This window comes from Phascolarctos cinereus, unplaced genomic scaffold (assembly GCF_003287225.1).
Source record: "Phascolarctos cinereus isolate Bilbo 61053 unplaced genomic scaffold, phaCin_HiC Scaffold_1;HRSCAF=81, whole genome shotgun sequence".
Classification (NCBI taxonomy): domain Eukaryota; kingdom Metazoa; phylum Chordata; class Mammalia; order Diprotodontia; family Phascolarctidae; genus Phascolarctos; species Phascolarctos cinereus.
This window is the reverse complement of record NW_027555514.1, coordinates 176,366,871-176,383,336: the sequence shown is the minus strand read 5'-3', so window position 1 is coordinate 176,383,336 and position 16,466 is coordinate 176,366,871. Positions and strand designations below refer to the sequence as shown.

General features: G+C 36.0%; 1 protein-coding gene across 1 annotated transcript in view; it reads left to right on the top strand.

Annotated features, from left to right (window-relative positions):
- LOC110213751 (solute carrier organic anion transporter family member 1B1-like) overlaps positions 1-4,823 on the top strand; it is a 76,180-nt gene extending 71,357 nt beyond the window's left edge. The window contains exon 15 of the mRNA XM_020994199.2: positions 3,585-4,823. Within this exon, the coding sequence (XP_020849858.1) occupies positions 3,585-3,798 (214 nt within the window). The 3' untranslated portion in view covers positions 3,799-4,823. The remainder of the gene's footprint in view (positions 1-3,584) is intronic.
- Positions 4,824-16,466: the final 11,643 nt, after the last annotated feature.

Genomic DNA, 16,466 nt, shown 5'->3' with positions numbered 1-16,466 from the left:
GGTATCCAGTGCCTTGGACTTTACATGTAAATATTTCTGTTTAGGTGAATTGAATCTTGTGCTTCAGTTTCCAAGTGACCTGTTCTGCACCATTTTAACCAGTCTAAAGATCATTCTACTTGGCAGAAAAAGAAAATTTAGAAAAGTATTTCTCTTTTCTCCATTATCAATCATACTCACCACATCCACCCAAACCCATAATCCACTCTGAATTTTTACCTTTTTCCTGCCTCTACCATAAATACAGAGTCACTTTTTGTGCTCTGAGTACTTATTTCCAGCGTCAGATTTTTTTGAGTGTCATCATAGCATTCCTCACCCTTACCTCATAAGATCACACACTCCATTTCATTTCTTCTCAGTAATCTGATGTCACTTCCATAATTGGTACATTTCTTGTCAAAATATAAAGTCCCCTCTCTCTCACTCATGAAAATAATTCACGTTTCAGAATTTCAAACTGGATCTGGCATGGATATCTTATATTCAGGTTATCTAAATCTGAACTCATTATCATTCCTACTAATTTCTTATTCATCCAGGCTCCAACCTAGTTGTCATTATCAACTCCTCAGTCTCTCCCTCCTTACCCTCAATCAGTTTCCAAGTCCTATTGATTCTAATATTGAAACATCTCTTGTATATGTTCCCTTTTCTCCTCTGGAAGTACCACCACCCTGTTATAGGCCCTTATCACTTCACACCTATGTGTGTCTGCTAGTTAGTTTCCCTGCTTTAAGCCTCTCTATACTTCCATCCATCCTTCACTTCCCTTATCAAATTGATCTTTCTAAAGCACAGGTCTGATCATGTCACTTTCATACTCAATGAACTCTTGTGGCTCCCTATTACCCCTAGGTTGAAATATAAAAGTCTCTGTTTGGTTTTTAAAATATCTCATACACTGGCCTCTACCTACCATTTCAGTATCCTTGCACCTTGATCTCCTGCATATACTCTGATCTAGTGACATTAGACTCTTTGTAAATCAAACAAGACGCTGTATGTTTTCACTAGCTGTCTCAAATGCCCAGAATTCTCTCCCTCCTCATCTCTGCCTCCTGGATTCCTTGGCTTTTTTCAAGTTTCATTTAATATCCCACCTTCTGTAAGAAGCCTTTCATGATCTCCCTTAATGCTAGTGCTTTCCCTATAACTTATAATTTATCATGGATAAAGCCTGTTTGTACACAATTATTTACCTATTGTCTGTCTCATTAGACTATGACCTCTTTGAAAGAAGATAGAAACTATTTTTTGCCTTTTTTTGAATCCACAGTACTAAGAACAGTGCCTGGCACATGCAGACACTTAATAAATGTTTTCTGACATCTTCCAGAATTTTATTCTTGAAAGTAGCCCATTTCTTTTGGGCTAACTTCTGCTGTAGGTCATTGGATTCTAGTTCTGCTTCTCTGGAATCTGAATTCTAATTCTCTCAAAATTTGAGATGTGTGTCACGCTATATTCAGTTTGTGGTTTATGCTTGCTTTCTCTAAAGATTCCTCTTATTTTCCCTTTGGCAACCATTTTCTTTTTTTTGGTTAAAATCAGGCCCAGAATAACAATTTTCTTTCCAACTTTTGAAGAATTTCAGATCACTAAGGCAAGTGGAAATTTTGTTTCTTTTATACCCAGAGAGCACTTAGTCAAATCATAGGATGAAAGATTTAAAGCTAAACCATGGAGATCCTGTGGCCTAGCCCCATTATTTCAAAAGTGAAGAAATTAAGACCTAGAAAAAATAAATGTCAAAAAGCACATGGTTAGTAAGTAGCAGAGCCATGATTTGAACCTAAGTTCACTGACTCTAAAACCAGGACTCTTTATATAAGTTCTGAATGGTTGAAATTCTCTGTCTCCTATTGCTTCCTGCTTTGGTGCCATATGTGTGATATGTTTCCATTTCTTCTCTCTTCCTGAGTAGGCTACAACATATTTGCACCATGTTGTTCCTTTTCTCTAATGATCCTCCCATAAAAGTGACTCACCTCTAGTTGAAACATTTCTCACCTAAGTACATCTTCTTATTAAGCAACGCAACTCTGCCACCCCATGCCTCTAATGAGTTGCTTCTGAGTAAGTTGTACCTTTTTCCCACCCAAAGTGCAGCCATTAGTCCCATCTTTCCATATCTCAGTGATAAAATGTACCCCTTGTGTTAGAGATGTTCGTGTCACAATAATCACAAAACCAACTTGAGATATTCTCTTACACACTTTGGCTGATATTCCCAAACATAACACCTGGGGAAATGTATTCATTGTAACCACCAAACTGATTCCCTTCTTGTAAGCACAATATTCACAATATTCCAGAAGTCCAAAATAAGTGTTATTAAAAAAAATAAAGCAAGACAGAATTTCATGAATGAGCAACAATTAGTTGGAAAATTATGTGGAACAGAGTGGCATGGATGGAGTGTGGATGTAGAATCATGAAGACCTGGATCTGAAATCTAGCTTTGAAGCTATGGGATCCAGACTAATAATTTACCTTCTCTGAGCTTCACTTTCTCCAAGGAGATAATAATGGAACACAGAGTTGTTGTGAGTATCAAATGAAATGGTAAATGTAAAGCATTTTACAGACTTCAAAACACTCTTCAATGTGTCCCAGAAATCTTAAAGCAGTTTTAACAATTAGTTAATCAATTAACATTTGTAAGCACATATTGTGTGCCAAGCACTGTGCTCAAATATTAGAACTAAAAACTGTACTAAAACTTTGGGGATATGATGCATAAATGTTGGCCATTATTATTATATATATTCTCATATTCACAGTCCTCAGTATAAAGTTCAATTAATTGAAACTTCTATATGAGTCCTGCCATTACTAGTCAAAGGTAGAAAAAAGAAGAGGTATATTTTGGCAGCTTTTATATTCATTTTCTACCCATTTTTCATGATTCTTCCAACTCTATAGTACAGAAGTTGAGTAAAAATCTTTAAGGCTGTGCAATTTTCTGGTCCCACCTCTTCTATAAAAAATGAAGGCAAAACTTCCAAAGGTCTCACCTCTCCTGATGTAGATTACCTCTCTTTGATTCTTCTGTTTTTGTCTTTTGATCCCCCTTCTATTCCACCAATAATCATCCTCATCTTCCATCCAATACCATCTAATGAATGATTATTTTTCCCTTATATACTAATGTGAGAAAAATAGAAGGAAGGGAACAAAGACATTATGATGAAGTATGCTTGCTTGATTAAGAACTCTAGGTCACTGTATTTATTACCTATTCCTTTAAAACTTGTTCCAGATGCAAATGAACCAACTTGTTTCTCACAGGAGTTAACTCTACTGACAATACATCAGTTTGTGGAATGAATATATTTGGTTTGTGAAAACAAAAATTCTTAAATCCATTTTTGAATTATCTTTTTTTAAGCAGCTTCTGTAGTCTGACTGAGATATTGAAAGAGGAATAAAACATAATTCTAATTTTTATCATATTTAAATTTTATTATTTCTACATTTAACAATTTATTGTAAATCCTCTTGAAGACTTTTACATAGTACATAAATTATTCCATTTCATTAAGAATTTTAAAGTTGATTTTTTTCATCTTCTTTTGCAGAAATATCTTCTTTGCCTTGTGTTTAGGGTTAACGGTACCAGCGGTCATCTTATATGTCATATTATACATGATTATGAAGAAAAAATATGGAGAAAACAATGGATCTTCTAATAGTGGGGAAATAGATGTGGATGAATCAAACCTTAAAGAGCCTTTAAACAATAACAAACAGTCTGTAGCTTCTGCTCATGAGAACAGTGAAACACACATTTAAAAAAGGTTGTACTACTATTTGTTCACAACCATGATTTCTTTACTTCCTTTTTTAATGAGATTCAAAAGCATCGGGAACCAAAATGTCAGCTAGGAGCAGATATTTGATTCAGTTGCAATTCTCTTTTTGAGCTGAAACTGTTCTTTTTCACTGGGAATACCTACACTTTTTTCTCATAGAACACTAATTAGGGATATGGAAGTGATAATGACACAAAACCTAAATGAAAAAAGGTGGTGGAACATGTCTTGCTGCTATGTAGTTCTGTGATTATGATGAAAGCACATCATTCACATATCCTTGAAAACTAAAATAACTTGTGAGATTTAATAAATAATTGAAGAAGAAAGATTCGTTCAGTTAATTATTCCTGTGAATTAGTCAAGTAGGCAGATATTCTAGGCATAGTTCAAAGGAAAGATGAAAGAAGAGCAGTTAACTCTTGCTGACCAAGAAGATACTCTTATTGGACAAGCAACTCATAAGCCAGTGCATGGAATGGCTACCCACTGTTAAACTGTGCATCTTTCATTTTCATGCACTAGGACAAAACCATACCAAGGCATGAGCATTGAAAGAAATGTGATAAAACCAATAAACACTTCTAAATTTTTTATCCTCATGGTAGAAATGAGGACAGATATATTTGTAACACCTTTTGAATAGTCTTCCCATTCCTTGAAATGAGAAATGCTGGTCCAGCGTTCCTTACTTCCTAGCATCCAGTACTCAGGGTTAGCTTAATTTATGGATAGAACATCAGTTAGATTTTCTTATCTTCACTCACTAATGTCTGAAATTCCACAACTGGAATATATGGAGCCATACCAGTAATTCACATAAAAACTGGAATGAGCTAATGATACAATGTAAGCCAATCATGGTTCAAGAGGATCATTGATTTATTCTACCAACCTTCTGAAAGACAGGTAGTGGACTAAATATGCAGAATGTGGCATTTTTTAATGTGGTTAATATGGGAATTTGTATTATTTGATAAATAAAATTTATTTTATTTGTTACAAGAGTTTTGTTTTTCCCCCAGGGGGAAGAGAGACAAAAGGAACAGAAAATAAATACTTATTAATTAAAAGGAAAAAACAATTTTGAAAATTGTTATCTCCTCAGGAGATAATGTTTTCATTTCCCTGTAAATCTTCAAGGAGAAGCTGTCTATCTGCTTGTTGGATATGTTAGGGTGGGGATTTCTTTTGTGTATTGGTTAGACTAGATAGCTGCCGAAACCTCTTCTAGCTCTCAAATTCTGTGATCTACTCCTACAGCATCAATTATCACACAACAGAGATGACTGTCAGAGCTGTATACAAAGCCAGAAACCACAAAATGACAGCTGCCTCTTCAGACATCTTTACTCCAAAACCTGCTCTGCACCTCAGAATATGAGTGAAGGGGTAATTCACATTTCCAACATGCTAGGACCCCTGATGTCATCTGCTGGCATTATCACAACTGCTCACCCTGAGCTTAACTCTCTCCTGCTGGATATACTGTTTTGCAAGTCTCTTGTGGTTACCCCACATAATCTCCACTTGTACTTTGCTCTTTTTCCTGCTCTGTTTGGCAAGTGATTTCTGCTAAGCATTGCTCCTTGTTATAATTGTCTGAGCTCTTCTCTTCAGAACCAAGTCATCTAAACTCAAGTCTCCATGGTGGGTGAGATACTGAGTAACAACCCAAATCTTTAAAGGATCACAAGCCAGGCCATTTATTACTCACAGGAATTCAAGTCTGCAACTTGCCAGGCCTAGTTCCATGGGCAAGCACTGATAGTGATGTAGCAGGAATATGGTAGGATCAAGATCACAGAGCTTTGGGTCTCTCCTCTCATATCAGATTGTTGTTGCTGGGCAGATTCACAGGAACTGAGTTGAAGAGGGATATTAGGGAAGTCAGTGTGGGTGACCTAGACCGGAACCTCCCCTTATTGATTATGAGGACATCATAGGAGAGTTTATTAATCTTGTATACCTAGATTAATAGAGTTTGATAAACTGTTTATATTCAGGAGTGCTTGTATTCCTTGCCTAAATGAAGCTGACTAAGCCAATTATTGAGTGCTTAGGAACTTTTCTAATGAAAAGTTCTTTACTGTTCTCTACATTAGTCAATTAGTGCTCAGACATGGAATCATTTCTGGCACTAGGCCAATCCTCCCATGTATGGTGGCTGGAACCTTACTAAGACAGTTTGCTAGCTCCTTAGTCATAACTGATATACCTAGCTTTAAGATCTGAGGTTGATGTTAGGTCTTTCCTTTTCTAACCTTCTGTCTTGGTAGAGATCAAGGTCTCACGTTACACAGAAGTTCCAAAATTAGGATTCCAACAGTCACATATTGCCAAGATCCTTTCCTGTTTGGCTGGATATGAATTAGAGAAAGAATAAAAGATAGTCTTAAAAGGCAATACCAGAGTTCTCCATTTGCCTATCCCTGTCTTTGTTATTCAAATGCTAAGTGCTTTGATGCCCTATTTGACTACTGTGAATTTTGGTTATGATTTTAATGCTTTTATAATGTGATAGTACAGCATGGTACAAGGTATTCCTGTATTTCTGTCTGGCTGCTTCACATTTTTTTTCTTTTTTGCGTGCGTGTCTCTGTTAGCCACACTTTGACTTAACATTACAATCATTCCCACTAAACAGTACATTACATTGCAGAAAATGTTTGCTATAAATGACAAGTTAACACCTTTGTGCCTTAGATGTCATCACTCACTTACTTGCCCAGGGAACATAGTTATTTATGCTGAGCAAGCAAAAGAACCCTAAGAGCTCACTTTGCTACCATTCCCCACCATCAGAAAGGAAAATCTTACTTAGCAACAACAACAAATACAAGCTAGTAAAATTTCAATCTTATTTAACAAATCTTTCTTAAGTGTTACTGGAGAAGGAGAAGATAAACATTTATTAAGCATCTGCTATGTGAAAATCACTGGTGCTAAGTGCTTTATAAATATTTTCTCATTTGATTCTTACAATAACCCTGGAAGGTAAGTGCTATCATTATCCTCATTTTACAGTTGAGGAAACTGAGACAGAGATTAAGTGACTTGATCAGGATCACACAGGTAGAAAATGTTATGGGTCAGATTCAGAATTCAGCTATTTCTAACTCCAGGCCCAGTGCTATATCCACTGCACCACCTAGGTGCCTCTGTGTAGTTAGTACCTACAAGACTGGTTTGCTTAAAATTCCCAGACACATTACTTAAGCAACAGTAAAAGAAAGCTGATTCTAGAAACTAGACAAAGTAATAGTATCACACGTATATAGCATACGTAGATAGCAGTATGGCTCAGACCGCTGGTCATGCTTCCATTTAACCCTCGCAGACATCATCCAGGGAGAGGAAACTCTTGTGGAAAAGGGGTCAACCATGCTCATCAACTGCCATTCACAGGACAGGAAATCCAGCCTAGCCAAAGCAGGAGGCAGGATATATGAGGAACCACTACCACCACTGTCACCACCACCATCATCACCACTATCATCACTTTGACCAACATCTCCCCTCTGATCTAAAACTGTGAAGCTGAAAACCTTGGAAATAGCAATGCTTCCCTAATTGCCCAAAGCTGAAAACCCCCATCCTGGGAATCATCACTGGGATGATGCAGCCTGGCAATTGATTTGACAAGTACTGCAATCACATCTATTAAAGACCCAGAAAAGAAAGTTCTAGTCACCAAAGTCTTTGGTACCATAGAATGATGCAACATCAGAAACTGCTATGATTTCATCACGGTAAAGGCATTAAAAAACAAGTATAACTGTTTTGCCACCTTACCTTAAGTACCATGGGGCTTGACTTGAAGCTAAAAACTTCCAAATGTATTGTCTCACCCTTGAGAGTACAGACTGTCTTACTTCTGTACTTTTATCCCCAGGACTTAGCACAGTACTTTGCACGTAGCAAGTATCTAGTAAATGCAAAGAGCAGGTGGGGGGGGAGGGTGGAGAAGGGAACAATTATTTATTAAATGCCTACTTATTTAAGTGCCAGGCACTGTGCTAAACATTTTTACAGATATTATCTCCTACCAGGGAGTACATTTAAACCTGAAAATATGGGCATAGATACAAAAAGGTATGGAAATGAGAAAGGGCAGGGATTATTCAGAGGAAAAAGAATAATCTCATATAGTGGCAGCATTAAGTGCATGGAAGGAAATTGCATAAGTTAAGGCTGCAAATATAAGCATGGCACTAAATCATGTAAGACCTCAGACAAAGGAGCTCAAAATTTACTTGGGAGGCAATAAGGAGTCCCTTAAGATTCTTGAGCAGATCATTGGCTAGATCTATGCATATGGGAGACTATTGGGGCAGCAGAGTGAGAAATACATTGGAAACACAGATGTAGAAATACCTCTCATTAGGCTATTGAAATAATGTAAGCGGGTTTATGTAAGGGCCTACAAGGAGATAGTATCTGTGGGAATAGAGACAAGGGGGTACATACAAGAAAAGACTTGGTGACTTGATTGAATGTAAAAGGTAAGGGACAATATCAATATAATACCAAAGTTTCAAAATAGGAAACAGGAAGAGGTGGGCACATTGATAGAAATAATAAAGTTGAAAAAAGGATCAGGACCAGGGGAAAAGATAATATGCTGACTTTAGATATATTAAGTTTGAGATAATGGTGGATAATTCCTATAGGTAGTTGGAGAGGCATGTTTGAAACTCAGGAAGAATGGTCAATGTTGGATATGACTATTTAGGAGCCCTCAACAGAGGCCAAATTGTGATAGTAAATGAAATTTTTGATAAAAAGACTATTAAGGAAAAAAGGGTCAAAGATAGTACTTTGAGAATCACTCACCTTACAGAGGTCAAGAAAAGGATGAAGCAGAGATAAACCAGTTAGAGAGGTAGGAGAATCATAACTCCTGTGGAGCATAAGAGATGGAAAGAATTACAGGCATCATTTAAGCCAATGCTCTCATTTTACAAATGAAAAAAAATATTGAATTACTTCCCTCAGGTCACATAGGTAGGATAAGTAATAAAGATGGAATTTCAACCTATTTCTTTGGACTCCAAGCTTTTTCTAATACCTCAGACTGTCTTTTTTTAAAATTTTATTTATTTAGTTTTTTGTAACATTTTTCAGTTCCAAGCTATATCCCTCCATCCTTCCCAATCCCACACTAGGGAAGGCCAACATGTCACACACACACATACATGTGTGTGTGTGTGTGTGTGTGTGTGTGTGTGTGAAACCATACAGTAAGTACTTCCATATATCAGTTCTTTCTCTGGAGGTAGATATCTTTCTTCATACATCTTTTGTTGTTGATCTGAATATTCATATTACTCATAATAACTTAGTCATTCACAGTTAGTCTTTGAACACTTTTGTTATTTCTGTATACAGCATTCTCTCACCTCTGCTCATTTCACTCTTCATTATTTCATACAAGTGTTTCCATGTTTTTCTAAAATCAACCTGCTCATTATTTCTTACAGCATGGTAACATTCCATCACAATCATATAGCACAACTTATTCAGCCATTCTCCAATTGATGGCCATCCCCTCAATTTAGTTCTTTGCCACCACAAAGAGAATTGCTATGAATATCTTAGAATATATTGGTTCTTTGGTTTTTTTTCTCTAATCACTTTGGGAAACAGACCTAATAGTGTTATTGCTGGGTCAAAGGATATATACAGTTGAATGAGTCAACTTCAAGGAGCCGAGATGGCAGAGTAAGTCAGAAAATCACCTGAATTCTCCTAAATTCACCTATAAAATAGCATCTCACAATAAATTCTGGAATGGCAGAACCAACAAAAAAGACAGGATGAAATAATTTTCTAGCCCAAGAAAACTTGAAAGATCAGCAGGAAATGTCTGCCTCACTTGATTAAAAGGAGAATGCAGTCCAGGCAGGCTATGTACAGGCATGTTAGCAGCAGGCCATGCCCCAGCAAGCCAGCAAGAGTCCCTGAGCCCCAGCACAGGTCAGTAACCAAAGCCCCACAACCCCAGTGCAGCAGCAGATGAGTAGCCAGAGAAAAAGAACAAATTAAAAATCCTCAATGGAACACTAAATTGGAAATGCTAAAAATAAAAGGTGAAATTAATCAAATTGAAAGCAAGAAAACTATTGAGCTAATAAATAAAATTAAGAATTGGATTTATGAAAAATAAGATAGATAAACCATTGGCTAATTTGATTTAAAAAAAGAATGAAGAAAAGGGTAAATTCACCATCAATGAAGAGGAAATTAAACCAATTATTAGGAACTATCTTGTGCAATTATATATCAACAAATCTGACAATCTAAATGAAATTGATGAATATTTACAAAAATATGCATTGCCCAGATTAACAGAAGAGGAAATAGAGTGCTTAAATAACCCCATCTTAGAAAAAGAAATTGAACAAGCCATCAGTGAACTCTCTAGGAAAAAAAACCCCAGGGTCAGATGGTTCACAAGTGAATTCTACCAAACATTTAAAGCACAATTCTTACAGCACAGTTGCTGCAATTTTAAACTATATAAACAATTTGGTAAAATAGATGAAGAAGGAGTTCTACAAGTTCCTTTTACAATACAAACATGGTGCTGATACCTAAACCAGGAAAAGCTAAAACAGAGAAAGAAGGCTATAGACTGATTTCCCTAATGAATATTAATGTAAAAAAGAATTAAATAAAATATTATCAAGGAGATTACAGCAATACAGAAATCATACACTATGACCAGATGGGAATTATGCCAGAAATGCAGGGATGGTTCAATGTTAAGAAAACCTTCAGTATAATTGATTATATCAATAACAAAACCAAGAGAAATTATATAATTATCTCCATAGGTGCAGAAAAAGCTTTTAACAAAATGCAGCACCATTCCTATTAAAAAACAGTAGAGAGCAAAGAAATAAATGGACCTTTCTTGAAAGTGATAAGCAGTGTCTATATAAAACACATCAGCATCAGCAAGCATTATCTGTAATAGGGAAAAGCTAGAAGCCTTCCGAATAAGATTAGAAGTGAAGCAAGGATGCCCATTATCACCACTATTATTCAGTATTGTACTAGAAACGCTAACTATAGCAATAAAAGAAGAAAAATAAATTTGAAGAATTAGAATAGGCAATGAAGAAACAAAATTATCACTCTTTACAAATGATATGATGGTATGCTTAGAGAACCCTAGAGAATCAATTTAAAAACTAGCTGAAATAATTAACAATATTAGCAAAGCTTCAGGATATATAAAAAAAACACATTGCCTTACTAATGATAACATTCTTAAGAGTTACACATAATCCCAAAGAGATAAATATAAAAAGGGGAAAGAACCTATTTGTACGAAAAATATTTATGGTGGCTCTTTTTGTGGTGGCTAAGAATTAGAAATAGAGGGAATGTCCATCAATTAGCAAACGGCTAAACAAGTTGTGGTACATGATTGTAATGAAATATTACTGTACTATAAGAAATTCTTAACAGGATAATTTAAGAAAAAACTGGAAAGACTTACATGAACTGATACAGAGTGAAGTGAGCAGAACCAGGAGACCATTATACATACAATAGCAATATTGTATAGTGAATAGCTGTGAATGACAGCTATTCTCAACAATACAATGATCCAACACAATCCCATCATGATGAAAAATGCTATCCATCTCCAGAGAAAACTAATGGCATCTGGATACACACCAAAGCATACTACTTTTCACTTTCTTTTTTTGTTTTAATTTTTTCAACAAAATGACTAATATGGAAATGTTTCATATGATTGACACATGTATAACCTCCATCAGATTGCTTACCATCTCAGAGAGGAAGGGGAGGAGGAAAAGCAGGATAGAAATTAAAACTCAAAACTTAAAAAAAATGTTAAAATTGTTTTACAGGTAATAGGGAGAGGAATAAAATATTATTTTTTAAAAGTTACACATATTTTCCCATAGAAGACGTAAACAGTTTAACCTTATTAAACCCCTTACAATTAGTCTTTTATGTTTGTCTTTTTACATTTTTCCTGATTCTTATAAGTGAAATTTTCTGTTCAGTTCTGATCTTTCCTCAATAGTAGCTAAAAGTCTTTTATTCATTAAATAGCCTTTTTTCCTTGCAGGATTACACTCAGCTTTGCTGGGCAGGTTTTCCTTGGTTGCAAACTCAGTTCCTTTGTTCTTTGGAATATAATATTCTATGTACTTCAGTCTTTTTAATGTAGAAGCTGATAAATCCTATGTTATCCAGTCTGTAGCTCCACGATATTTAAATTGCTTTTTTTTCTAGTTACTTGTAATATTTTCTCCTTGACACATGAACTTTGAAACTTAGCTATAACATTCCTGTGACTTTCATTTTGGGATCTCTTTCAGATGATGATTGGTGGATTTTTATTCAATTCCTATTTTATCCTCTAGTTCTAAAACTTCAGGGCAATTTTCCTTAATAATTTCTTGAAATATAGTATCTAGACTCTTTTCTCACAACTTTCAGGTAGTCCAACAATGTTTATGCTATCTCTATTTGATTTCTTTTCTCATCAGTTTTTTTCTGATGAGATTTTTCATATTCTCATCTGTTTTTTCAATGTTTGGATTTTGTTTTATTATTTCTTGATGTCTTATGAAGTCATTAGCTTCCCTTTGCCCAGTTCTAATTATTAAGGGGTTATTTTTTCCATAAGTTTTTGGATCTCTTTTTCCATTTGGTTGGCTTTCTTTTCATAATTTTCTTGATTTTCTTGTATTACTCATTTCTTTTCCCACTTTTTCCTCAATCTTTCTTATTTGACTTTGAAAGTCTTTTTAAAACTCTTCCAATAACTCTTTTTTGGCTTTTGACCATTTTACATTTTTCTTTGAAGTCTACAAGTAGCTGTTTGACTTCATTGTCTTCTAAGTTTGAACTCTGATCTTCTCTATCACTGTAGTAGCTATCTATGGTCAGGTTTTTTTTTCTGTTTTTCACTCATGTTTAATGTCCTATTTCTTGGCTATTGACTTTATGTTAGGGTTGGGCTCTGCTACTGGCATGTGGGGGGAAATGTCTTGGGCTTCAGATTTTTTATGCTGTGGTTTTCTGAGCTCTGTTTGGGGGTCTTTGACTTTTTGGTTCTTCCAATGTTCTATAATCCAATGTCAGGTATGGTCAATGCCACTCTGGCTCACACTTGGGTCTATGAGTAACCTCAGGTACTCCTGTCCACTCTGAGCTGTGACTAGAGACCCAAGCATTGCCACCACAAATGTTCTTGCTCCCTCCAGTCCCTTTGTTGGCCACAACCACCACTAATCCCTCTGTCCTGAAACAGGGCCTCCAGTCTCCCACAACCAGCAGGGTCCCACCCCTCTGCAATTACATTTACCAGTATGTGCTCACTCCTCCTCCCCCCTCAAAGCCACAGCCTGGGACCATGTCTGGTCAATCATTACCTTGTATCCAGCACCAGTGAAGGGCCCCCACAATCTTCTCCTGATCAGTCCCCTTAGCACCACACTATCCATGAGTAAAAGTTCTCAAAGTTAAAGCTGCCACCAACACAGCTGCCTCCAGGTCTTGCTATTTGTCGACTTGCTAGATGGTATAGGCACTTTACTAGAGTCATACCCTCCACTTCCACTTTAGGAGGCCATATCTTTCCTAACATCCTACCAAGTTGTTTTGGGCTGGATTTGGGCTTTACCCTGACTTTTAATTATTTCTGCTGCTCCAAAATTCCCTTTGAGGTTATTTTAAGTTATTTGGGAGGAAGGGAAAATTTAGGAGAGCCAGGTAATTTCCTGCCTTATTCCACCATCTCTCCACAGTTCCCTCCTCCAGACCATCTTTTAAAAACCAGAAGAATGACAGGCAGCTAGGTGGTGCAGTGGATAGAGCACTGGCCCTAGATTCAGGAGATCTTGAGATCAAATCCAGCCTCAGACACATAACACTTACTAGCTGTGTTACCCTGGGCAAGTCACTTAACCCTGTTGCCTAGCCAAAAACAAACAAACAAAAAAAAAAACAGAATGAAGGAAATGTGATATGACCGAATCAAAAAAAAAAAAAGAGAGAGAGATAGCAAAGAGTAGAATGGAATAATCCATTGAACCAAATATGCTCAAGAAATTAAGAAAGAAGAGAACTGAGGGATAAAAAATCACTGTGTTCAGAGATTAAGAAGCCACTGATTGTTTTAGAAATAGCATTTTTACTAGATCGGTAGGAACAAAAGCAAACTGCAAGGGTTAAGAAGATATGGGTAGTAGGGAAATTGAGGCATCATGTATATGTCTTTTTCAAAAAGTTTTGAAGTGAACAGGAAAGAAATGTGACTATATCAGGGGTTTTTTTAGGATTTGGGGGATCTGAGCATTTTTGTAAGTATATGGGGAGAGAAGCCAATGGAGATGCATGACAAACAGGACACAATTTCCAGAGCAAGATCTCAGGGAAATCAGGAGGGAAGGAAAGGAAGGATGTATGTAGACATTTGTTTTAGTGAAGGGCAGAGATAGCCCTCACTATGATAAAACCATAAAATTTCAAATCCTTAAAAGTGGCTTAGAGGTCTAGATCCTCCATCCCTGGGGTTCTTAACTTGGGGTTCTGTAATCTTTTTTCTTTTAATTAAATTTTCTTTTTTTCAGCAAGCAAAATAGTCTCTCTCCACTCCACTGCCATCACCAGCCCACTTGTAAAAAAGAAAGAAAAGGCAAAATTCCTATTATAAGCATGTATAGTCAAGCAAAACAAATTTCTGTATTCAGCATGTCCAAAAGAAGTCTCATTCAGCACTCCAAAACCTTTACCTATCCATCAGGAAATGAGTAGTATGTTCCATTATCAGTACTTTAGAATTATAATTGCCTATTAAATTTATCAGGGTTTCTAAGGTTTTTGAAGTTGTATTTATAAAATTGTTGTCATTGTATAAGTTGCTCCCCTGGTTCTATTCATTTTACTCTAAATTAGTTAATACCACTTTTCTCAGGTTTCTCTGAAACCATTCCCTTCATCATTTCCTAAGCACAATATAATATTTGATCAAATTCATACAACACAACTTTTTCAAAAATTACCCCTAACTGATGGTTATCACATCAATTTGCAATCTTTTGCCACCACAAAAAGATCTACAAATATTTTTGTGCATCCTTAGAGTTTATTTTGCAGAGGAGTAATTCCCTTCTCAACTATTTTCCCTTTAGTTTCCCTTTCTTCCTTTTCACTCCTATTTTCTTGTTTAATAAAATTTATTTCTCTTCCCAACTTGTGTCTGCATATATATACATATATGTGTATACGTGTGTATACATATATATGTATATGTGTGTATATATGTATATTCTTCTTTCCTTTGACCAGTTTAGATGAGAGCAATGTTCAAATATCAACCACTACTCCTCCCACCTCTTCTGTTTACTTGTATAGACTTTTACTTGTAGTGACTTGTTTTCATACATGCACATATACATCCATACATATATGTATGCAACTATTTTAATATAAATGGTATCCTATGTAACTCATATTGCATAGGATGGTTTTTAAGGCGTTTTAAGCCATTATTCTGAAAAGGAGTATGTGTGCTTCACCAGATTGCCAAAGCAGTCCTTGTGACAGTAAAGGTTCCAACTTCATCATTTTCCACATGAGAAAAAAGTTCAGAAAGAATAAGTTGCTTTCCCATAACAGCTAGTTAAAGGTAAAACCAGAACTAAGGAAAAGTCCTAATCCAAAAGAAGCTCTTTCTGGATGAAAAAATGAAAAGTTGCATGTAGAATCACTCCCATAGATTTTAGTGTCTCAGTAAAACTCCTAACAAGCTACCTCAATATTTTGCTATAGAAAAAAGGAACATCTTTCTGATATCTAATGCAGTAATTTTCTCATCAACCACAGTATAGGGAAATCAGATAGCAGAAGGGTGATAAAAGGTATTGGACTTTAGTCACTGGAATGCATGGTACATGAGCAAAACCTATTTACCATACTTGTGCCAGGCTGTATGCATCAAAAGCCAGAATTAAGGTTGCCCAGAGAAATATCAAGTCTCAGACATGCAGACAATACAACTCTGACGACAGAAAGTGAAGAATTAAGAAGCCTCTTGATGAGAGTGAAAAAGAGAGTGTAAAAGCTAGCTTGAAGCTTAACATAAAAAAAAAAAACCCTTAAGATTTTAACAACAGATCCTGGCATATAGGAGATGAAATGGAAGCAGATTTTATATTCTTGTGCTCAAAGATTACTACAGATGGTGGCTGCAGCCACAACATCCAAAGACACTTGCTATTTGGAAGGAAAGCTATGGCAAATCTGGATAACATATTGAAAAACTGAAGTATGACCTTACCAAAAGGTTCATATAGTCAAAGCTATGGTTTTTCCAGTAGCAATGTATGGCTGTGAAAGTTAGATTATAAGGAAAGCTGAGCAATGAAGAATTGATACTTTCAAATTGTGGTGCTGGAGAAGATTTTTGAGAGTCCACTGGACAGCAAGGAGATCAAATCAGTCAATACTTAAAGAAACTAATTCAGGCTGTTTAATGGAAGGTCAAAAGCTGAAGATGAAGATTAAATACTTTGGCCAAATAATGAGAAGACAGTACTCCGTGGAAAAGACCTTCATGTTGGAAAAGATTGAAAGCAAAAGGAAAAGGGGATG